We start from the raw sequence: 24754 nt of genomic DNA on the forward strand, positions 1-24754 counted from the left end.
GAACACTAGACAAAAAAATGCAAAAAAAAGGGTGTTTATTAGGAGAGGTGTACACAAATAGGTTGATGAATTTTCATGGCGATTCCTCGCCTGCTCAGCATTAATCCTTTACTCTCATGAGATGCAATTCTGTTTGGCCTTTCCAGGGAGAACTTCCTTTGTGTCTCTGTCTGAGTATCTGCAAGTCTTTCCCAATGTGAGAGTCCCTTGGGGACTAAGGCTGGCTCTTTTCTTCAGAACAAGGACTAGGATTTCCAGAAGGACCTGGCCCTGCAGAGAAAATGTCCTGGGAGCTACAGTTACTTGGCTGCAGCTGAAAGGAAGGGATCCGAACATGAAAGAGGCTTGAGAGCCCAGGAGAGGCTCAGCAGTGGAGATAAAGTTGCTGGGTCCAACTCTTATCTCTTTATCTCTTCGTAGACAGACTGGATTCTGGGCTGCAAGGTCTAAAGAGAATATGGAGATGGGTCAGGTGGAAACAAGAAAGTCAGATCCATTTTGGTTTTGAATTGTTTTCCTGGGCAGCATGAGACTAAGGGTGGTGACATTTTTTTCTTTATATTCTTGGAAGCAGAACATCTTGTAAGAAGATAAGCAAATCAATGCAAGTGCCTTTTGTCTGGATAATTTATATCGGTTGGGAACCTCGGTGCCCTTCACATGGGAATTCAGATAAATTACAATGCAGGGATTGCCACTGTAGAAGAGCAATTTCAGGGGCAATATCTGCTGAAGTTTCCTTTAGTGCGTGGAGGGAAAAGCTTATATTTCCTGAGATGCCCATTTCTATTACAGGAGATTTGCCCACCTTTGCACTGGGTAGCAGTGCTGGCACCCGGCAAGCTTCCCTTGTGGATGACTTACAGACTTGGGGCACCACTCAGAAAAGGCCCTGTTTGTGGCTGCCACCCACATTACCACTGAAGGTGGGGGGAATCTGGAAAAGGGCTTCAGAAGACGGTCTAAATTGTTGGGTAGCTAAGTGTGGGAGAATATGAACTCTAAGGCCCTAAACTGTATGAGAGAAGCTTAAGGCTAGCATTTTGACTTGTGCTTGAGATCAAACTGCAAGCCAATTCAGATCTTTCAGTAATAGGCTATTATTTGGTTGATAATGGATATTTTGAGCCTAGTTGAAATTTTCCAAACATTTCAAAGGGCAAGGGACCTTCTACTCACCTCATATGTGTTGCTTGCCTTGGAGGGGCTTTCAGGCTTAACCTGGATCGAACACAAAAATAGGCTGAAGTTATACAGTGGTACCTTGACTTACGAACGATTCGACAACCAATTTTTTTTACTTACGAATGAGGCAAATGGCCGCATGCTTACGAATGTCTCAACATCTGAAAGGGAACCGCGGCGGTTTTAGATAGGGATTTTTTGACTTACGAATTTTTAGATAGGGTTGCTTCGACTTACGAATTTTTCCGTTTCCAATGCATTCCTATGTGAAATCGCATTTCCAATGGCACTTTTTGACTTATGAATTTTTTGACCTACGAAGGTGCCTTCAGAATGGATTAAATTCGTAAGTCGAGGCACCACTGTACTAGCACAGACAACTGCCAAATCTTTGAGTTCTTGCAAATGGATTGTGGCCAACTTTCCCCAGGAAAATGGTAAATCAATACCACAACGGGGGGGGGGATATGGGCTGCCATCTTGATTCCAAAGGCGGGCTATGAACTCAATGAAAAATCTGCCTGCATGAGTAATATCCATCTCACGACAAACACCCATCTAGAGGCCCCCTGATTCACTCACTTGAGATTTTGTTTGTCCAGATGGTGGATCATTCTCATATAACTGAGGGGTAGGTACAACCAGAGAAGAACTTCTGCCATTCCGATGACGGGCACCTGCAAGAGGGAGAAGAAGTCTGGGAATAAGCTCTTCACATGGAACTCCTACCCTTTTACAGGCTATATCAGGCATCCCCAAACTTCGGCCCTCCAGATGTTTTGGAATACAATTCCCATCTTCCCCGACCACTGGTCCTCTTAGCTAGGGATCATGGGAGCTGTAGGCCAAAACATCTGGAGGGCCGCAGTTTGGGGATGCCTGGACTATACACTTCTGCCTCTGGCAACAGGGTAAATTCAGGTAAACTGCAGAAAACCCTTTTCGTTACACTTTTTTTGTTATCCATTTCTATCTTGTCCTTAACAAGAAGGGAAACAGCAGTTTTTACACAGGCACATGTACCAGTCCTCAAAAGGCTCACATCCTGAAACAAGTGAATGTTTCAAAACCTTCAGAGACGTTTGTGCGTCAGATGGACTGGGGAGATGCTGGTTCGAATCCCCATCAATGAAACTCACAGCGTGGGGTTGGGCAGGACACTTTCAGTAGCTGGACACAGAAAACACGGTTAAGGCTATTTGTTTAATTGACACTGAAATGGAGAATACCTATTGCTGAAAAGGTTTAACATGGGGAAATTCCACTAAGTGCTCTCTGAGCTTCTTGGAGGGCTGATAATTGTTGTTATTCTCTGCTAGCTAACACCTGAGTGTTTAACCTTAGATCAGGTGATTAAGGTATTGAATTGCAAATTCACCATCTTGGAAGGGTGGTGGCTGAATTCCTGGGCTCTGAAGGGGAAAAGATGTATAAAAGAGCCTGCTGAAGGGAGTGAATACAGCTCCAGTCAAAATGGAGGCTGTAGGAAGAGAGAGGTCTCTGCTTATAGATCTTTTTGGAATTATCTTTTATTTTGAATATGCTGAGCCTGTGCTGGACAGCAAAAGATATTGTATGGAGTTATTTGGATGTACAGTATATTTGATGTTTTGAAGAAAGTTCTGCAAGTAAAGCTTTGAATGATATCTAATGGGTCTGGACAATGTTTCATTCCAAAAGGAGTTCGTTTTTATGCATCCAGTCGCTTCAAGCACAATATTTCTGTATTGCAGGGGGTTGGACTAGATGATCCTTAGGACCCCTTCAAACTCTACAGTTCTATAAGTTCTATATAAGTTCTCTATAAGTTCCAGCACCTCTTTTTCTAGAAAAATAGCACTGTGTTTTGTGAATGTTTGCATATATTATTTTATCATCTGTTTGGCAAATGAAGATTCTGATTATTTAACGAGTGTCTGGACAATGTTTCGATTCCTAAAAATGAGTCAGTCTTACACATATTTAGCTACCTAGCTGTACAATATTGCTACTTTGCAACAGCTGCTGTCCCTGACGCTGCTCCCCACCCCCAAACCCTTGCTTACTGGGCTTCTGCTGCCCAAGGCAGCTACTTCAGGCTGTCGTGTGTCATAGCTGCCAAGTTATCCCTTTTTTACAGGGATTTTCCCTTATGCTGAATTGGCTTCCTCGCGAGAAAAGCGAAAACTTGGCAGCTATGGGGTGTGTGTGTGTGTGTGTGTGTGTGTGGCCCTGACAGGGGTCTCCTGAAGTCTGGGATCTGTTCTGGTTTTACTCACGGAGAAAGAGGTAAGTCAGGATTCCCATCAGCACCAATATTGCAACCAGAGACCCGATAACAGTACCAGTGTGGGCTTCAGCAGAAGAATCTGAAGAGCAAGGCATATTTTTAAGAGACTGAGCAATGTCATAATTAAGGACTGCCTGTAATCTAGCCTCTGTAGACTCTATGGTAGAAGCAAGGGGCTGGAAAACATGGTAGGGGGCATCATTCTGTACGCACAGCTGCTATGCACCTCCCCACAGTGAGCGTTTTCAGACCAGCAAAAAACAGCAGCAAAACTGTCCACCATACAGTTAGGAGCAGAGCTTACTCTGTTGGGTAAAGTAGGTTTTACCGGTGAGCAGCTCTTAGTCCATCAGCATTACTAAAGTGCCACCATGTCAGGGACTGACTGCATGAGGAAGAGGGGGGATGGAATCTGCCCAACCAAGAGCTGCTCAGGGAAGGCACAGAGGAAGAGGATTGGACTGGTGGTGGGATTCTGGCCACACCTTAGAGGAGCTGCGAATTGCTAGAAACAGGGTGCTTGAGGGATAGTGAACAGACAGGACAGGGTGAGGTAATAATAATAATAATAATAATAATAATAATAATAATAATAATAATAATAATTTAATATTTATACCCTGCCCATCTGGCTGAGTTTCCCCAGCGATAAAACCTCAAACATTTAAAAGTTCCCTAAATGGGATACCTTCAGATGTCTTCTACAAGTGAGATAGTTGTTTATTTCCTTGACATCTGATGGGAGGGCGTTCCACAGGGCGGGCACCATCACTGAGAAGGCCCTCTGCCTGGTTCCCTGTAACTTGGCTTCTCGCAGCGAGGGAACCACCAGCTGGCCCTTGGAGCTAGACCTCAGGGTCCAGGCTGAATGATGGGGGTGGAGATGCTCCTTCAGGTATACTGGGCCAAGGCCATTTAAGGTCAGCACAAACACTTTGAATTGTGCTTGGAAACGTACTGGGAGCCAATGTAGGTCTTTCAGGACTGGTGTTAATAATAATAATAATAATAATAATAATAATAATAATAATATAATATTTATACCCTGCCCATCTGGCTGAGTTTCCCCAGCGATAAAACCTCAAACATTTAAAACTTCCCTAAACAGGATGCCTTCAGATGTCTTCTAAAAGTCAGATAGTTGTGTATTTCCTTCACATCTGATGGGAGGGCGTTCCACAGGGCAGGCGCCACTACTGAGAAGGCCCTCTGCCTGGTTCCCTGTTGCTTCACTTCTCACAGTGAGCCAGAAGGCCCTCGGAGCTGGACCTCAGTCCAGTCTGGATGTAAGCACTGAGAGTGATGACAGGCGGGTGGCAGACCCTGTAGTTCTTCATCAGAGCCACTCTGAGGGCTCCTCTGCTGACCGCTTGCTCACCACCCCGTTGACTCCTAGAATGAGGCGTTCATTGCATGTTGCCGAGCAGCAAGCCAGGCAGACACACGGAGCCTTTCTCTCACCACCATAATCTACCTCCACACAAAAAGCGATAGGGAGTTAGAAACCACTAGCATGGAGAGCAGAGTCAGGAGGAAAGGGGTTCCTTGTTTATTAGTGGATTACTCACATGCCAAAGTTATCTTACTGGGGTTGCTTACAGCATTACTGACAGGGTTGACTGCCTGACACGTATAGATCCCTTCGTCCTCTTTGGTGATGCTAGTTAGCGCGAGGGTTCGGTTCCGGTCAGAAAGCCCAGTCTTAGATTGGACAGGATTACCATCCTTGAACCAAAGGATGGAGACGTCAAGGCGGTCAGAGGTGTTACAGTATAAGGTGACACTTGTGTTCTCTGACTCTAGGGATTCTGTCGGCCACAGGGCTGGGTGGGAGAGGATTTCTGCAGATGAAACAGAAATACTGTCATAACTTGTGGGTCCTCATGGTCACTGAATCTTCAATTGTAGCTACTAAAGAAGGCCACTTTGAGGCTGCTACTCAATACAGCAGGGGATCATTACAGTAGCCTAGCCTCCAACACGTCTGTTATGTACTGAGCTGAATCCTAGAACAATAGGATCCCGAATGCAGCAGTCGGATTGGTCCGCAGGAGTCACCCAATCCAGTTCCAGGGGAAAGTGAATCAGCAACCTTATTGGCCTGCAGGAGCAGCCAATCAGGTTCCTGGATGAAGTGAGTCAGCAACCTGATTGGCCTGCAGGAGCAGCCAATCAGGCTGCTGGCAGAAGTGAATCTGCAACCTGACTGGCCTACAGGTGCAGCCCTGAAGTAGCCAATCATGCAAGGCCCATTGTGTAAATAATGTATATAGGCAGACATTTTGGGGAAAGAGCCATTCTTCTCTTCTTCTTCTGTTGCTACTACAAGCCAAATAAAGAGCATGAAATTCACTCTTGACCATAGGTGCCAACTCCCAGATTGAAAAATCCAGGATCGGAAGTCGCGCTACGACCGGAAGTCATGCTGCGGCCATTTTGGAACTGGGCAGAGCAGCACCGGAAGTCGCTTCGACGCATGCACTGCCCATTTCCAAAATGGACGCAGCACCAGAAATTGCTTCTGCGCATGTCCAGAGATTCCAGACATGCGCAGAAGGAGCCTCCCCGGGCCGGTAAGAATCTGAGGGATTTACGGGATTTTAAAAAATCCGGGCGGCCAGCGGGAAATGGCTGGGAAAACGAGGGTTTCCTGGGGAATACAGGAGACTTGGCAGCTATGCTCTTGACTCTGAGTATATTTCAACGTCGCAACAAAAAACCGGGATGCTGCCTTCCAGGGCTGTACTTCCACACAACTCACATGATCGCAGCCCTGAAAAAGTGCTTTTTCAGGGCGAGTTTGCAATGCGAAATCATGCAAGTTCACCGTGTTCAAAATGGCCGCCGTTCTCCACTGGGGGGGGACGGGTCAGGATGTCCCAGTTTTACCGGGATGGTTGAGGGCTATGCAGTACATTGCCATTGATGTATGTTAAAGTGATCCTGCAGCTTCTAAAGTGGCATCCTGTTATTTTGGACACATAATTTTGACCCACTATAAGCTAATGCAGGAATCAAACAGTTGTCAAGGTCAGGGAGCTTTTGGGGTACTCCCTGGTGTGTTGGGAGGGATTTATGTGCATTTGGTTGGGGTTAGGGCACATTTGGGAAACATAAACTTTGTTCTGCTGAGGTGCGCCAGGAAAGGAACCATGTCCCATAAGCAGAACTTGAAAAATAAATAAACAAACAAATCTAAGCCTTCGCGATTCACTTATAATTACAGAACTCAGCCAGTTGGGGTGGGGTATAAATAATAATAAAATTACTAATTATTATGATTGGGCTTCTCCGCAGAAGGTGCTGTTCTGGGGGCAAGTTTACTTGGTCCTCGGCAGATGCAAGACTCAGTAGATCATAGAATTGTAGAGTTGGAGGGGACCCAAGGGACATCCAGTCCAACCCCCTGCAATGCAGGAATGTAACAACTCTAGACAGATAAAAGAGATGGGACGTCTGAAGGCACTTCTAAAAGGTGGGAAAGGAAGGGAAAACAATACCTGAGATGGTTATGCTGGTAGCTCCCATTTCATTTCGTAGAACTCCTCCCATTCTTAATGTATAAGTTCCAGAGTCACTCAGCCTTAAATCTGTGATGTGAAGGGAGCAGTCTGTGGCCCCAGACTCCCTCCCACTGAAGGCAGGTCCATTTTTCTGTTCAGTAAATGGGCTTAGTGAATAAACAAAGATCTTATTTTTCTCTTCAGCTGCCCCTCGGTACCAGTGGCAGCTAAACAGATCAACACGTTCTGGTGTTAAGGTGACACTCTGTCCGTCCCTTGGGGTTTCTGGTTCAACTTTGATGTGTATTCTCATTTTGCCCTGGCCTGGAAACCGCAGGAAGCAAGAACTTGGGATGGAGGCTGTAAGGTAGAGAAGAAAAAGAAAGAAAGAAAGAATAAATGGTTCTAGCATGGGCGTACCCAGGATCAAAACTAGGGGGGGCAAGGGGAGGGGCCAAGGCACGGAAGGGGAGGGGCCACAAAGTGGGCAGGAACAGCGAACTCGCGCTCCGCCGGGCTGTGCCCCTCCCTAGAAGCAGGGCTGGTGGGCGGAGGCGGAGCCCAGCCCAGTGGAGCGCGAGTTCAGCGTTCCTGCCCGCCGCGCCGCGCTCTCTGGTTCCCCGCCGCGCTTGGCCTTGCCAGAGGGCGCGACGGGGAGCTGGAGGGAGGGCGCAGCGCGGCGGGCGGGAACGGAGAACTCGCGCTCCGCCGGGCTGTGCCCCTCCCTAGCAGCAGGGCTGGTGGGCGGAGGCGGAGCCCAGCCCAGCGGAGCGCGAGTTCGGCGTTCCCACCCACCGCGCCGCGCTCCCTGGTTCCCCGCCGCGCTTGGCCTTGCCTGAGGGCGCGCCGGGGAGCTGGAGGGAGGGTGCGGCGCGGTGCGGCGGGAATGGCGAACTCGCGCTCCGCCGGGCTGTGCTCCGCCTCTGCCCACCAGCCCTGCTTCTAGAGTAGGGCAGCTGCCCTAACTTGCCGCATGGTGGGTACGCCCTTGGGTTCTAGGCCAAGGAGTTTCCAAAGACTTTCAGACCAGTGTAAGTTAGCTTAAATTCTCCTTCACTGTAACTTCCCCCCATCCTTCTGTACCGAGTTTCAGTGTCGGAGTGGTGGTGATATCATCTTTGCATCATATTCATTCATCCTCTTGTTCCTGCGAGAGTGTGAATTAGGGATGCTACAGGGCCAATGAGGTGGGTCACTATGATGAGCAATACTTTTCCTGACTCAGAATAGCAAGATCAGAAAAGGCTCCTGTTGCACATTCAACCAGGCTGACCGCTGCCCATGAACTAGGGATGGGGGAGGGTAGAGAAATTGGTCAGTGGTAGTACAGTGGTTATGGGACGCGGGTGGCGCTGTGGTCTAAACCACACAGCCTAGGGCTTGCTGATCAGAAGGTCGGCGGTTTGATCCCCGTGACAGGGTGAGCTCCTGTTGCTCGGTCCCTGCTCTTGCCCACCTAGCAGTTCGAAAGCACGTCAAAGTGCAAGTAGATAAATAGGTACCACTCCGGCGGGAAGGTAAACGGCGTTTCCGTGCGCTGCTCTGGTTTGCCAGAAGCGGCTTTGTCATGCTGGCCACATCACCCGGAAAAACTGTCTGCAGACAAACGCCGGCTCCCTCGGCCTATAGAGCGAAATGAGCGTGCAACCCCAGAGTCGTTCGCAACTACACCTAACGGTCAGGGGTACCTTTACCTTTTAGTGCAGTGGTTAAAGTGTCAGATTAGGACCTGGGAGACCAGGGTTCAATTCCCCACTCGGCCATGAAGCTCACTGGGCGACCTTGTGAGAGTTGCTACCTCTCAGCCTAACCTACCTCACAGGGTTGTGGTGGGGATTGAATGAGCCACCTTGAGCTCCATGGATAAAAAGTTGGGATATAAATGCAACAAATAAATAAATAAATTTACATACAAACTTAATAAATAAATTTAAATGCAATGGAACAATGCATGAACCCAAAGCACAGTCACCCTTCAAAATCCACACTAAGCTCTGCATTTTGCGACACAGTTCTCCCGCCAAAACCACATATTCCAAGGGGAGAGTTGAGCGTATTCACAACGAGCAAGTAAAAAACAGCATATGGAAAGGTGCTATATTACCGGTAGGGGAAATTGCTTTGCAAAAAAAAAAAAAAAAGTGTGTATCAAGAGAATTTCACACTAAAATGCTGATGAAATTTCATGGGGTTTTTTTTTCCCCTAATGCAGGAACGTGGAGAACATGTGAAAATAAGAAAAATAAGAAAAAACCAAACTTGATGGTTTCACCCATCCCTACCCATAACACATGATTTGGTCTCTCCTGGATACCTGCCCTATGGCATCAGGTGCTCAGCTTTCCAAGGTCAGGATTCCCAAAGAGAAGCTGCTATATCCAAGCACTCCAGACATGACCCCACCCACAGGCCCCATCCTGCCTGGGTCTCTCCACTCTAGAAGAAACAGGACGATGCACCAGCAATCTTATACACCCTTAGCAAAATTACGAACCAGAGCGTACAATGTAATCCATGGCTAGGTTTATTAACTCAACTTAAATGGCTATACAGCGGTACCTTGGTACTCAAACGGCTTGGCTCCCGAACAAATTGGCTCCCAAACGCCACAAACCTGGAAGTGTTCCGGTTTGCGAACGTTTCTCAGAAGCCAAACTTCCGCCGCAGCTTCCGCTTTGGTTTTCGAATGCTTTCGGGAGTCAAACGGACTCTCGGAATGGATTAAGTTCGAGAACCAAGGTACCACCGTACAAGGAACTTATCACTTTTCTTCTAGCGGCAGCAAAATTATGGTACTTATAGCAAAAAACTTGGAAAGGACTCGTTCACCTGCACATCACACAAATGTGTGGAGAATGGCTTTACCTGAGAAACTAACTGAGTACATGCCCGGAATGGCGTATCCGATACAGACAATTTTGTTGAAATAGGGCACCCCTTTTTAAAATGTCCATGTCAACACCCAGATGACCAGCACCCACCAATTATGCACATAGACATATGGGAAAAGTTGACACATTATTTTTCCAATCTGGGTGAGGGGTGGGAAGGGGAGGGAAACCAATGGTTTTGACACTGCTGATATTCGCGTTTATATCCTTTTAACTGAAAAATAATAAAAAAGGTTTCTAAAATAAATGACAGACAACTTAGACAAAATACCACCAAAATGCACAGTTACATATGAAAATTGATACAAAGCTCCCAATGTATATAAATCAATATGAATTCATTTTCCTTCTGTCACACCCTCCCTCTCAGCTGCCGGTTTCTCGCCCAGGGTCCAAACAAACCAGTGCTTTTTTCCTTTATAAAAAATGTTTAGGGGTACTTTCATTTTCCTACTCATATTGAAATACTGCCCCTCGATGAGACCAAACTTAGATTCACAAAACGTTTAGGGGTATGCATCCCTCTGCCTCCCCCCAGGGAAAAGAAAAAGCACTGAAACAAACTCTCAGCTCACCCACAGAAGTCTCACAAAGTGTAGAGTTTCTGGAAAGTGTGGACACCACCCTAGTCTCTCACTCTAGACTGCTTCCTATGGTTTCTCTCCTGCCTGCGTGGATTTTTTTAAAATGTGAGGTAAGACTAGCCTTGTGACTGATGCTCGTTCCACATTCTAAGCATTCAGATGGTTTCAAACCTGTGACATTTCTTTCCCGTGAGGTGGGATGATGATGTGCCTTGCTAATGGAGCTCTTTCCACAATCCAAGCACTGATACGGTTTCTTTGATGCTTCATTGAGATCTGGGCTCTCTGTCTCTGTCTCCGTAAGAACCCCAGCCTGCCCCCCTAGTACTCCCCCTCTATCTTTCCCCACAGCTCCTTCACTAGAAGGCTCTGGGGCACCTTCAAAGTCCTTCTCCCTCTCCACTGTTTATAACTCCAGCTCTCTTCATTCAGATTCCCTGCCAGCAACCTCTGTGGAAATGGTAGGGCAGCAGGAAGGCAGCCCTCCATTTTAAAATATGCACTTAAATATGCACCTGATTTTCTCTCAGAATAACAGCTTCCTCTAGCTGGAATTCCAGAGAACTCCATCTTTTGGAGAAGTATGAAATCTGGGTTAAGCTCGTATTCCCACATTAGTCCGAGAAATTCAAATAAAGTCAGCCTGTATCGGAACTGGAAGGATCCAATCCTTTGGGCATCCTCTACCCCCTCCCCCCAAGTAAGTCCTCCCCCTTGTAGGGTGCTGGTCTCTCACCTGCTAAGAGCAGCATCTGCCAGGACACCATCCATGGCCTGCCCATCTTGCAGGCACCCTTTGTTGGGGCTCGGTTTAGGCTGCCTGTCTCCGCACAGCTGGTGTTCTGGGGTCCTTCTTTGCTCCCTGCCCAGCATGCCGTGCCATCGCTGCCTCCGGCTGAGTCATTGACCACACAGAGAGGAACTGGGCAGCTGAGATTTCAAGACTGGGTTTCCCCCAAGAACTGCAAGACACCCGTAGCAGAACTCTATTGCTTCCTCATATGCCAAGCCACTCCGGGAACAATTTGCTCGTCAGCACTCGCCTCTCAGAGATGTGATCTGATCTGAAGAACTGGGCCGAGGCAGCGTGTCATACAGAGTTGGGAAGTTTAGGATTAATTGTGGGAAAGGTCTAAAGCAGTGGTCTTCAAACCAATCAGGACCCCAAACCCGCCTTAGACTCCCAACCAGGAACTTGGCACCCAAATTCACATCTTCTTTACACTTAATAGTGTTAGTGTCTAGACACACATCACATGCAAAGGCAGTGATTCATGCCATCCTGGTGTGGCAAGAGAGGAAGGCAGTCATGGCAGGAAGATTAAGGGCCATCAAAGAAACATCAAAGAAACATATCAGTGTAGTGTACTGGCTGCCGAGTAGTTACATTTCAGTGTAGTTATATGGCCACTGTGACCATATAACACCAGGCCTGAAAGACCTACATTGGCTCCCAGTACATTTCCGAGCACAATTCAAAGTGTTGGTGCTGACCTTTAAAGCCCTATGCGGCTTGGGACCCTTGTACCTACGGGACCGCCTCTCCTGGTATGCCCCGCGGAGGACCTTAAGGTCCACATATAACAATATTTTGGAGATCCCGAGCCATAAGGTGGCTAGATTGGCCTCTGCTAGGGCCAGGGCCTTTTCGGTATTGGCCCCAACTTGGTGGAACGCTCTCTCACAGGAGACCAGGGCCCTGCGGGATTTGACATCTTTCCACAGGGCCTGCAAGACGGAGCTGTTCTGCCTGGCCTTTGGGTTTTGATTTGGGCCATTTTAAAATGAGGCTGCATTTTAAAACAATTTTAAAATCTAAACCGTCTTTTAATCTGCATTTTAATCAATTGTTTTTATTTCTTTTATGTTTTATTGTAATTTTATTGATGTCAGCCGCCCTGAGCCTGGCTCTCACTGGGGAGGGCGGGGTATAAATATAATAATAATAATAATAATAATAATAATAATAATAATAATGTCCTATGTCATAAATCAGGCACTGCTAGGTGTTGTTTCTTTTCATTTTCCAGTGCATTTTATTGTCAATAAAAAATTCACTGCAGTGTGAGCAAATTTTTATTCTGAAAGTGTGGCTCGGAGAAGACGTTTGAGAGCTACGGTACAGTGCTAAGGTATTCCCACACTATTCCCCTCCCAATACAAGGGGGGAAGTGCCAGTACTGCATACCCTTGAGTACCCCCAGACACTTAAAGGCAAATCGATCAAATGTTCACTTTCTACAACATGAGAACTGAAAGCGCAGCCATCCTTAAAAAAATTCACTTATCCACACCTTGAAATGACCAAGCTATGCGTCCAGAATGCATATACAGTGGTGCCTCGCTAGACGAATTTAATTCATTCCACGGGTCTTTTCTTATAACGAAAAATTCGTCTAGCGAATCCCATAGGAATGCATTGAATATTTTGAATTTCCCCCCCATAGGAACGCATTAATTGAATTTCAATGCATTCCTATGGGAAACCGCGATTTGCTAGATGAATTTTTCGTAAAACGAATTCGTCTAGCGAGGCAACCTCCGCTAGAAAAATCCTTTCGTTAAGCGGAAATTTCGTTAAGCAGGGCATTCGTTAAGCAAGGCACCACTGTATTAGGCGAAAGTGTGCATTAAAAAGAGTTGGTCCATGAAAATACCAGGAAACTATGCATCATATTAGGAGAAATTGCTTGCAAGAGTTAGAACATCCGTTAAAACGGCACACAAGAATGTGTCCAGTAGGAAAAAGGTGCTGGTGGGTTTTAATGAGGACTTGCCCGCTTCCTTCCTTCTCCCTCAGCACCAATCCTTTAGACATGCAAGGTGCGATTTCAAGGATTTCAGTCCGGCCTTTTCCAGGGAGAAGTTCCCTCGCGTCTCTGTCTCGGTATCTGCAAGTTGTTCCCACCAGGCAACATGAAAGTCCCTCGGGAACCAAGGCTGGCTCCTGTGTTCAGAACAAGGACTAGGATTTCCAGAAGGATTAAGCCCTGAAGAGGAAATGTCCTGGTCCCGACAATCAGTTGGCTGCAGCTGAAAGGAAGAAATTCGAAAGGGAAAGAGGCTTGAGGGCCTGGGAGAGGCCTCAGCAGTGGAGAGAAGGTTGGGGGGGGCATTTGTTATCTCTTTATCTCTTTGTATACCGACTGGGTTGTGGGCTGCAAGGCCTAAAGAGAAAATGGAGGTGGGTCAGGTGGAAGCCACAAACACATTTTCGTTGGCAAATTGCCTTCTTTCTGCATGAGTTAGGGCTCATCCATTCTCAACTTTGCTCCACATTTCTAGGCACCTGGTCCAGGTCAAATAACAACAAAGATGATTTTTTTTTCTTTTGCCATGCCAGATTCCCCATGAAAACTCTAACCATCAAATTGGAGCAAACAGCAATGCATAGAGCCAAAGGTGGGTGTGGATAAGCCCTTATCCTGCTTGGGGAACCTGTGTCTCCTTTGCATGGGATGCGAATAAACTGGAAGCCCATGCAGATCCCGCTGCATTGATGGCGCGCGACAGCTGCCAAGGGGCTCCGGCCAACAACAGATATTTGGAACATATTTGACATTTGAAGCGCAAGGGATTTCCACTCACCACATATACGTTGGCGGCCTCAGAGGAGCTTTCGGGCTCAATCTGCGTCAAAGAAAAAAAGGTGGTGAAGATCATTCATCGGCCACAGAATCATAGAGTTGGAAGGGACCCTGAGGATCATCCAGTCCAACTCCTTGTAATGCGGGAAAACACAGCTTTCCCATATGGGGATCGAACCTGCAACCTTCGCATTCTCAGCAGCAGCAGTAGCAGCGCCCTGATAACTGCGCTATCCAGGCAGGAATGCACCAGCAGTTGGTGAATGGTCCAGTTCTTGTTAGTGCAAATTTCCAGTCGGGGGACTGTTTGTTGTTTCTGTTTGTTTGTCGCTTCTTTAACTTACTGAATTTCCTCGTGTGCACCCCCCTCCCTGCTGCTTGAAAGGGTAAATTCAGATGAAATTGGGAAGGGGGGGGTATGGGCTTACATTTCTATGTCAATGGGCGTTTTGAAAGAACTACGGTACATGCTTGAGGAGTATTTATCTCATGACAAATACCCGCTCTGAGTCACTTACCTCAGGCTTCCTCTGTGGTAGAATGTTCTCATATATTTGAAGGGTGGGTGTGGCCGCAGAGGTTGTGGCAGAGGTTTTGTCCTTCCTATGATGGACACCTGGAGGGGGGGGAAGTCCGGGAATAAAGTCTTAACACAGAACTCCTTATTTTGGTGCAGACTCTACAGATCGGCCTGCGACAGCAGTGTAACATCAAGCAATCTCCAGCAAAATGATTCCCTTACTCAGTTTTCCGGGGGAGGAGGCAATGCTATTTGAAAGAAGTGGTCAAACTAATGGAGAGGACATAGAAGTGTCTAGGATAATTTAGGAAGTTGCTCTATGGACCACTGTTGGGCAGAATAGCAGAACCACAGAGCCTAGGGCTTGCTGATCAGAAGGTCAGTGGTTTGAATCCCTGCAACGGGGGGAACTCCCGTTGCTCGGTCGCTGCTCCTGCTAACCTAGCAGTTCGAAAGCACATCAAAGTGCAAGTAGATAAATAGGTAAATGGCGTTTCCATGCGCTGCTCTGGTTTGCCAGAAGCGGCTTAGTCATGCTGGCCGCACCAGCCAGTAAAGTGAGACGAGCGCCGCAACCCCAGAGTCGCCCACGACTGGATCGAACAGTAAGGGGCCCCTTTACCTTTAAGTCTTCTATCCCTGGCGAAACTGTCCAGCTATTCCACTAAGTTAAATAAAGTTGAATTTTCTGAGTTTTGAAAACAACCACCTCCCAGTAACTGAATAAGCAATGCATGAGGTGTGTTTGAATGAAATGCAGCTGGACACTGAGGTCCAGCACCGAGGGCCTTCTGGCGGTTCCCTCACTGCGAGAAGTGAGGTTGCAGGGAACCAGGCAGAGGGCCTTCTTGGTAGTGGCGTCTGCCCTGTGGAACGCCCTCCCATCAGATGTCAAGGACATAAACAACTGTCTGACTTTTAGAAGACACCTGAAGGCAGCCCTTTTTAGGGAAGTCTTTAATCTCTGATGTTTTATCGTGTTTTTAATATTCTGCTGGGAGCTGCCCAGAGTGGCTGGGGAAACCCAGCCAGATGGGCGGGGTATAAATAATAATAATAATAATAATAATAATAATAATAATAATAATAATAATTTGTTGTTGTTGTTGTTGTTGTTGTTGTTGTTGTTGTTGTTGAGAGTGGAAGCCACCTGGGTTCTTCATCTGCTTCCTGTCGCATAGCAGGGAAAGCACCAAAGGAGTTTGGAAAGTTCCAGTGGTTTGGCCTGTTGCCAGAGGATGCACTGGCTGAGGACCCCAGGAGCTCAGAAGGGTGCCCCCCTGTGGCTGAACCCAGCTGTGCTGCCACTCTTCTTTAGTCTCTCAGGCAGCTGTTTTAGCAGTGTGTGGGTGCGCTGTGGGTTTTGAATGGACACCAAGCTTGTCTGTGCAGCCCCAATGTGTGTGTGTGTGTGTGTGTGTGTGTGTGTGTGTGTGTTGGGGCCATTTGCAGCTCCCTGAAAAGGGACCCCTGAACTATGCATACCTTCCAACATTTCTCCGATGAAAATAGGGACGTCCAATTTTACTATTTATACCCCGCGCATCTTACTGGGTTGCCCCAGCCACTCTGGGCAGCTTCCAACACATATAAAAAACATAAAACATAAAAATCCCCTTCCCTATACAGGATTGCCTTCAGATGACATGGGGGTCAGATAACTCCAATATTCCTCCGATGAAAATAGGGACAAACTAGTCCATATCCTCCAACACTTTTCCAATTTATTTATTATTTATATGCCACCCATTAAACTTTTTTTTTTAATTCCCTATACAGGACTGCCTTCAGGTGTCTTCTAAAAGTTGTATAGTTACTTATGTCCTTGGCTCGGGGGGTCTCATAACTCCATACCCTCCAATATTTCTCCGATGAAAATAGAAACGTCCTAAGGAAAAGCGGGGCATTCCGGGATAAAATCATAAACCGGGATGTCTTCTCTAAATCAGGGACATCCCTGGAAAATAGGGACACTTGGTGGGTCTGAATCATGGGGCCAGTGCTGGTGTTACTCACGGAGGAAGACGTATGTCAGGGTTCCCATCAGCACCAATATCGCAGCCAGAGACCCGATAATGGTCCCAGCAAGGGCTCCAGTAGAACCGGAAGTAGCAGAAGCTGAAGAGCAAAGCATATTTTTTAAAGGCTTTAACTATGGCTGACATCTCTTCCCCAAAGTATTAGGGCTCTTTGGGTAAATGAAGGAAGGTTGATATTTTAACAATACCAAGCTTTGATGCAAAGGCCCGGGAACATATGAACTGTCTCCAGAACGGAGCGAAACTCTTCCTGGCTCAAATAGGATTGGCTCAGAAATAAGCCAAGGCATCTATGTAGCCATAACCTGGGAGTAAGGAACGTTGCTTAATCTAAACTGGGGCTCCCTTTGCTGTATTTTAAATAGCAAGGCTGCGTTTGGGATCCTCCAATATATGAATAAATGAATGAATACAGAGCCTACCCATGGGAAGCTGACACAAAACTCCACACATAAGCTATCACTATCCCCCCTTCTTTCACCTCTCCTCATCCAACTTCTCTATAAGCTACTACCCATACCTGCCAAGTCTCCCGCTGAAAAATGGGGGATCAGCAGCGGTGCGGCACTGGAAGTTGTGTAGAAGCAACTTCCGGGGCCGCTCTTCCCATGTGTGGGCACTGGAAATCGGGCAGAGCGGCACCAGAAGTCACTTCTATGCATGCCCGGTGGCCATCTTGGGGGTGGCCGCATGGCGGTGGCCATCTTGGTGGTGGCCACATGGCGGCGGCCATCTTGGTGATGGCAGCCGCCATGCGGCTACCATCAAGATGGCCGCCGGGCATGCGTAGAAGTGACTTCTGGTGCCGCTCTGCCCGATTTCCGGTGCCCACACATGGGAAGAGCGGTACCCAAAACGGAGGCTCCCTGGCAGTTAGGAAATCCAGGGAATTTCCAGGATTTTTCTCCATTCGGGAGAACAGCGGGAAATGGATTAAAATCTGGGGGTTTCTCGCGAAAAACAGGATACTTGGCAGCTAAGCTACTACCACACAAAGAGTGTGTCTTTGGATACGTGACCCTGTCTGTCCTTCTGGTATGTTTGAGCTTCAACACCCCTTTAGAAACCACTAGGGAGCAGAAGAGCAGAATCAGGAGTTTGAGCCATTGTTAGCATACTAGTGTAGTTGAAATGGGATTACTCACACGTCACAGTTATCTTACTGGGGTTACTTAAAGCGTTACTGACAGGGTTGGCAGCCCGACACGTATAGATCCCTTCATCCTCTTTGGTGATGCTGGTTAGCGTGAGGGTTCGGTTCCGGTCAGAAAGCCCGGTCTTAGATAGGACAGGATCGAAATCCTTGAACCAACCAATGTTGACGTCAAGGCGGTCAGAGGTATTGCAGCACAATGTGACAGCTGTGTTTTCTGCCACTAGGGTTTCTGTCGGCCACAGGACTGGGTTGGAGAGGATCTCTGCAGATGAAAGAGAGAGAGGGTCATCTTTTGTGGGTCCTTGCAGCCTCCTGGCCTCCTCAAGTGTGGCCATCAAGGAAAGGCCCTTTTTTGGGAACTCCTCCACATAAGAAGGGATCATCACAGTAAATCACCGCTGGAGTATGTTAGAGATCCCGTGGTTTCTAAAGCAGAAACCTGTTACAGTGGTACCTCTGGTTACGAACTTAATTCGTTCCAGAGGTCCATTCTTAACCTGAAACCATTCTTAACCTGAGGTACCACTTTAGCTAATGGGGTCTCCCGCTGTCGCCGCTGCGTGATTTCTGTTCTCATCCTGAGCTAAAGTTCTTAACCCAAGTTACTATTTCCGGGTTAGCGGAGTCTGTAACTCGAGGTGTTTGTAACCCGAGGTTTCACTGTATTTTGGAAGCATAGCTGTTCTACTAGGCTGTGCATGGTGAACACATTTCGGCTATTATTATTATTACTAGTGTATTTCAGCCCGTTCAATAACGGGCGCTAGAACATCCCGGGGTTCGGAGAAGCGCTTGTGCAGCATTTCTCCGAACCCTGGGACCTGTCCTTGCTGTCGGCGGCAGGGGGACAGGAATGGAGGAGGAGAAAGCGCTGCTTTCTTCTCCTCCGTTCCTCTCCCCCAGCCGCCGACAGGAAGGAGACATCCCGGGGTTCGGAGAAGCGCTTGCACAGTGCTTCTCCGAACCCTGGGACCTGTCCTTGTTGTCGGCGGCAGGGAGACAGGAACGCCGACAGGAAGGACGCAGGACACAAACGCCTACCTCGCTGCCGCTGCTTCGCGGCCTCCTGCCGCTCCTCTCACGGGCGAGGGAGGGTTGTGAGGAGGAGGCCTCCGCCGGCCTCCACCCTCGCTTCCCTGACGTGCCCCGCAGTGAGGCAGTGTCCGGCCGGGAGTGGCGGTTGGAGGAGGCAGAGGGAGGGAGAGTGCACGCGTGCAGTCTCTCCGTCCAATCCCTGTGTCCCTGGGGCACATGCGCAGTAACCCAGGGACACACGGGAAAACTGAATGCAGAGACACAGGGACTTTATTATATAGGACTAGTGTATTTCAGCCCGTTTAATAACGGGCGCTAGAACATCCTGGAGTTCGGAGAGGCGCTTGTGCAGCGCTTCTCCGAACCCTGGGACCTGTCCTTGCTGTCGGCGGCAGGGGGACAGGAACGGAGGAGGAGAATGCGCTGCGTTCTCCTCCTCCGTTCCTCTCCCACAGCCGCCGACAGGAAGAAGACATCCCAGGGTTCGGAGAAGCGCTTGCGCAGCGCTTCTCCGAACCCTGGGACCTGTCCTTGCTGTTGGCGGCAGGGGGACAGAAACGGAGGAGGAGAAAGCGCTGCGTTCTCCTCCTCCGTTCCTCTCCCGCAGCCGCCGACAGCAAGGAGACATCCCAGGGTTCGGAGAAGCGCTTGTGCAGCGCTTCTCCGAACCCTGGGACCTGTCCTTGCTGTCGACGGCAGGGGGACAGGAACGGAGGACAGGAACCTGTCCTTGCTGTTGGCGGCAGGGGGACAGAAACGGAGGAGGAGAAAGCGCTGCGTTCTCCTCCTCCGTTCCTCTCCCGCAGCCGCCGACAGCAAGGAGACATCCCAGGGTTCGGAGAAGCGCTTGTGCAGCGCTTCTCCGAACCCTGGGACCTGTCCTTGCTGTCGACGGCAGGGGGACAGGAACGGAGGAGGAGAAAGCGCTGCGTTCTCCTCCTCCGTTCCTCTCCCGCAGCTGCCGACAGGAAGGACGTGCACACTCTCCCCCCCCACTGCCTCCTCCAACCGCCGCTCCTCATGGCCAGGGAGGGTTGTGAGGAGGCCTTCACCGGCCTCCACCCTCGCTTCCCTGACGTGCCCTGCAGTGAGGCGGTGTCCGGCAGGAGCGGCGGTTGGAGGAGGCAGAGGGGGGGGGAGAGTGCGCGCGCGCAGTCTCTGCTGTCCAATCCCTGTATCCCTGGGGCACATGCGCAGTGACCCAGGGACACACGGGACAGCTTGGACGCAGGGACATCTTGGACATTATTATATAGGATTATTAGTGCCCCACCTAATTTACTGGGTTTCCCCAGCCACTCTGGGCAGCTTCCAACAGATATAAGAAAACAATAAAACCTCAAACATAAAAAACTTCCCTGTAAAATTCCTTCAGTAGCACCTTAAAGACCAACTAAGTTTTTATTTTTTTTAGTTGGTCTTTAAGGTGCTACTGAAGGAATTTTTTAATTTTGCTTCAACTCAGACCAACACGGCTACCTACCTGTAACTAATTCTGCTGAGTTCAGGAATGGGCCTTTAAACAACTTGCTCAGTGACCTCTGCATATCACAAAAATAAGATTTTCTGCCTATTTGTGCAAGTTGCTGATGTCATGGGCCTTTGCTCCAAGGCTAAGATGGGGGACACAAGCAGGGCTCCCAACCCTACTTAAAACCATCAGTTTCTAATAATCCAATAAACTGCTCTTCCATAGCAACCAAAATCTAACGCCTGAGGCAGATATTGTGCTTTCCCTAGTGCTAGACAAGTAAAAGAACAGAATGCTTTCATGTGTTCCAGGAGAGAAATCAGGAACTCTATACATCAGACAAGAGAAAGCTGAGAATCCCAGCAGCTCCTCCCTCCAGCCTTGCTGGCTGTTCTGTTCAGCTACAAAATTTCAGTTGCAACATTGAGTTAACAGGAAGCAAGACCTGAGAACTGAGATTATGGTAAAGGAGAGAAAAAGGAAGGGAAAGAGACCTCCCCTTTGATCAAAAGGCCCATTCTATGAAGTTGAAAAGAGAGCTTTTGGACTAGCTACTGCATTGTGCTGGGAAACTAAAAGCCGAAAAGAACCACCTCACAGCTGGAACCTAAAGGGAAGCTTATTTTCCTAACCTTCATTATTTGCTTGTGATTACTGAACTCAGCTGTTGTGCCTGGGCTTCTTTAGGGCAGTAGATGTGCTGGGGGCAAGTTCATTGGAGGATATAATACTCATAAATCTAGTCAGGAACTGAACAGAGGACACAACTTTGGAGGGATAAAAGGGGGCTACTTCTAAAGGCATCAAGGCCACCTCTTAAAGATGGGAAAGGAAGGGAAACTCATACCTGAGACAGTTAGGTTTGTATACATTCCCGAGTCATTTAGCCTTAAAAGTGTGATGTGAAGGGAGCAAAATGGGTCGACAGTCTCCCTCCCCGTGAAGGCAGGTCCGTTTAGCTGTTCCTCAAATGGAGCTCTGGCATAGGTAAATATTCGATTTTTGTTTTCAAGTGTCCCTCGAAACCAGGTGCAGCCGTGGAATTGCTTCAGAGAAACACTTCCTGGTGTTAAGGTAACACTCTGTCCTTCTCTCAGCTCATTTGGGTCAACTGTGATGTGTATTTCAGTCTTGCCCTGGGCTTGAGTCAGCAGGAAGCAAGAACTCAGGATGGAGGCTGTGTTGTGGAGAAGAAAACAAAAACACCTGTACTAGGCCAAAAATATATATATGGAGCTGCCAATAGTCATGAAATTTGATTCAGTTCACATGAAAATCAGCCTCTGAAGATTTGCATGTCCCAAAACAGTACAATAATGAAAATAAAGACTGTGGCGAGATACACCGGCAAAGGGTCCCCGGACGTTTAACGGTCTATTGACCCAGTACCTCCCTCACCTCTATTCTTCCCTTGCTGCCACCAACCAGTAAGTCTGTGTACTGGTTCACAATTAATGGATTCCAGTCAGATGAAAAGCAAACCAAACAAATAAGTTTATTTAGGTGATTATTTTACAAGCATATAAATTCTTATTGGTTTCTCAAGTACTTTTCCTTAAACTTAACCTTTAGTATTAGTTCCCCCCTTTTCCTTCCTGACTGAAGTTCCCTTATTACTCTTTCAGATTCTGCACCACAGCTCACCTCCTAGCTTCTCTAACCCTCTATCTCAAAATCCTCTCCACCTCTCTCATCAACTCCCATCAACTCTCCCTTTTATCTCCCCCTTCTGACTGCCTGCTTCTCCTTATATACCCCTGCTTCTGCCTGGAGAGCTCCTATTGGCTATTTACCACCCTTGCAACTTAACTCTTGCTAGATCCCTAGAGGTGAAACACCATAAAGACATCCTTCAAAATTCTCACTTTACTGAATTTTATGATGTACTGTAGTTCCCTTAAAGTTCACTCCCCCCTTGAATATTGTGGAGAAAATTCTCATAAATATGAAATATGTTCTTGGCAGAACATAATATACAAAAGTGCATTATAGTAGAAGAAATTGCTTCCAAAAAGTGTACATTAGTCAAAACTGCACACAAAAACATGTTTATTAGGAGAAATGAGCACTAATTTCCGGAATAATTTCAATGAGCATTTAAAAATAAAATCAGAAATTGCTTCAAAATGTGGAGAACTGAGTTTGAGATTGGAAAAACGGGAAATGGAGAAAATAAAAACTGACCCCTACATGGAAGTAAGTTCCATTAAACTACATGTGTGTGAATACAGCATACGTCTGTTTCTCTGGTCTGTGTTCCTTTTGTGTGTGTTCAACTGCATGCTTGTAAACTCCCTTCTTTCTGCATTGAGCTACAATTTTAAAAGAAACCTCTTCTTCTTCTTCTTCTTCTTCTTCTTCTTCTTCTTCTTCTTCTTCTTCTTCTTCTTCTTCTTCTTCTTCTTCTTCTTCTTCTTCTTCTTCATCCATGGGCAGGGATGTGTCAAAGGGGTCTGCTCCCACCCCCTCTCCTCTCCTCTCCCCTATACAAATGGACACAGCCACAAGGAATGCAGCCACGAAGAAAGGGGGAAAACCTCTTGTGGTTCCCTTTCAGCACCTTCCCAGACTCCCAGGCCTTCTTTGTCACCCCAGTTTGCCTCACCTGCTAGGCTCAGATGACGCTCCTGCCTCCTCCCCATTGTGGGACTTCACAAGCTGGATGCTGCCGCCAGCAGGGTCACCAGGATGCCTGGGTTCCTCCAGCAGCTCCTGCTTCCACTCAGCCGCCAGTGACCCCCAGGTCTCTGGCTGTGCTTTGCTGGATCCTTCACCCCAGCGAAACAGGAGGCTGGGTGGGACAACTCCGCTTTCTTGGAGGCCGGGGACTCCCTCTCTGCCCAGAGAGGAGTGTAAAAGCTGTGGTTCTGCAACGACGAATGGGGAAAGAAGGCTGCTGGGGAGGAACCACACAGCAAATGAGGCAACTTCAGGAGAGGAGAGGCCTTCTCATATTAGAGGAAGGGAAAATGTCAATCAGATCCGGTGTGGGGTAACGTTTTCAGGCAGAGAGGTTCATTGCCTCATGGACAAGCTTCTGGGACACACACGTCTGGGGGGTGGGGGGTGGGGGTGGATGCTGTGAGAGGCTACATTCCAGCGACACAAGGCTAGGGTAGCTTGCTTGCTTTCACAGCTTGATTGTAATAAACGGCTCAGAGGTTTCCTTACAATCTCAAGGACTGCCTAACCCCTTATATCCCTGCCCAAGCATGGAGATATCCAAGGGAGTCTCTGCTTGTGTTCCTCCAAGGCTCGGATGCACAGCTTGCAACTACTAGAAGCCATACCTTTGGTGACCTGTCTTTGGAACTCCCTCCCACATGAAAGCAGACAGACATTCTTTCTACAGAGAACCAGGCAGAGGGCCTTCTCGGTAGTGGCGCCTGCCCTGTGAAACGCCCTCCCATCAGATGTCAACGAAATAAACAACTATCTGACTTTTAGAAGACATCTGAAGGCAGGCCTGTTTAGGGAAGTTTTTAATGTTCGATGTTTTATCATGTTTGAAATATTCTCTTGGGAGCCACCCAGAGTGGCTGGGGTATAAATATTATTCTTATTCTTATTCTTACTCAACTGCAGGTGTATGACAAAGACTTTCTCATTCCAGCAGTAGCATTCAGGGGTGTAGTGTGTGTGCATATAGTGTGAAAATAACATGGAAACATGGATTTTATTGGGGGGGGGGAATACTTGAAAAATGTCAACATTTGTCAAAACTATTTGGAAAAATGTGTATATTACATTAAATATATTATATTTACATATATATGTAAATATATTATATTTACATTAAAATGCAGGTGAGTTTTCATGAGGAATTTCCCTTTTCTTTCTTCCCCCTCAGCATTAATCCTTTAGTCACACAAGATGCAATTCCAAGGATATCTGCCTGGCCTTTCCAGGGAGAACTTCCTTTGTGTCTCTGTCTCAGTATCTGCAAGTCTTTCCCAACATGAGAGTCCCTTGGGGACCAAGGCTGGCTCTTTTCTTCAGAACAAGGACTAGGATTTCCAGAAGGATTAAGCCCTGCAGAGAAAATGTCCTGGTCCCTACAGTTACTCAGCACCATCTGAAAGGAAGAGATCAGATCAGGAAAGAGGCTTGAGGGCCCAGGAGAGGTTCAGTAGTGGAGAGGAAATTGCTGGGTCCAACTCTTATCTCTGTATCTCTTCATAGACAGATGGGATCCTGGGCTGCAAGGTCTAAAGAGAAAATGGAGATGGGTCAGGTGGAAGCCGCAAAGTCAAACCCATCTTTGCTTTCATTTGCTTTCCTGGCCAGCGTTTTATTTACGTATTTATATTCTTGGAAGTAATGGCTTGTAAGAAGAGAAGGAAATCAGAGCAAGTGTCTTTAATGCAAGTGGTTTATACTGGTCAGGGAACCTGGGCGTCCTCTGCATGGGATTTGGATAATTCGGAATACAGGGAATGCCACTGCGAATTCAAGGCGAAGGAGGAATTTCAGGTCCAGTTCCTGCAGGGCTTCTTTTGCAGTGTGAGCAGAGA

The 24754-nt window shown here is 47.6% G+C and overlaps 2 protein-coding genes across 5 annotated transcripts in view; both read right to left on the minus strand.

The window, feature by feature from the left end:
- Positions 1 to 24754, minus strand: part of LOC118087997 (cell adhesion molecule CEACAM7) — a 50577-nt gene that overhangs the window by 15001 nt on the left and 10822 nt on the right. For 3 of the 4 annotated variants that reach the window (XM_088672650.1, XM_088672651.1, XM_088672653.1), the window contains one exon: positions 22273 to 24448. The exons of the other annotated variant lie outside the window; for it this stretch is intronic. In XM_088672650.1, coding sequence (XP_088528776.1) covers positions 24401 to 24448 — 48 coding nt within the window. In that variant the 3' untranslated portion in view covers positions 22273 to 24400. Of the gene's footprint in view, positions 1 to 22272; positions 24449 to 24754 lie in introns of those variants that run through there. 4 annotated transcript variants of the gene reach the window in all.
- Positions 24 to 22983, minus strand: LOC118087602 (uncharacterized). Its single transcript, XM_088670975.1, has 13 exons — positions 22846 to 22983; positions 21088 to 21417; positions 16556 to 16657; positions 14538 to 14635; positions 14021 to 14062; positions 13230 to 13465; positions 11169 to 11362; positions 6955 to 7317; positions 5023 to 5295; positions 3444 to 3533; positions 1768 to 1862; positions 1180 to 1221; positions 24 to 446 (listed from the first exon to the last, which is right to left on the minus strand). Exons 1-13 carry the CDS (start codon positions 22880 to 22882, stop codon positions 399 to 401), a joined length of 1950 nt encoding a protein of 649 aa, XP_088527101.1. The 5' UTR covers positions 22883 to 22983; the 3' UTR covers positions 24 to 398.

This window comes from Zootoca vivipara, chromosome 6, assembly GCF_965207765.1.
Source record: "Zootoca vivipara chromosome 6, rZooViv2.hap1.1, whole genome shotgun sequence".
NCBI classification, from domain to species: Eukaryota; Metazoa; Chordata; class Lepidosauria; order Squamata; family Lacertidae; genus Zootoca; species Zootoca vivipara.

Excerpts from the sequence above, each read along its gene's own strand:
- LOC118087602 (XM_088670975.1), bottom strand. The coding sequence starts at position 22,882 with ATGGGGAGGAGGCAGGAGCGTCATCTGAGCCTAGCAG. Across the intron at positions 7,318-11,168 it reads GCAGATGCTGCTCTTAGCAG|CCTCCATCCCAAGTTCTTGC; the intron begins GTGAGAGACCAG and ends TCTACCTTACAG. Across the intron at positions 1,222-1,767 it reads CTGGACAAACAAAATCTCAA|GTTAAGCCTGAAAGCCCCTC; the intron begins GTGAGTGAATCA and ends TGTTCGATCCAG.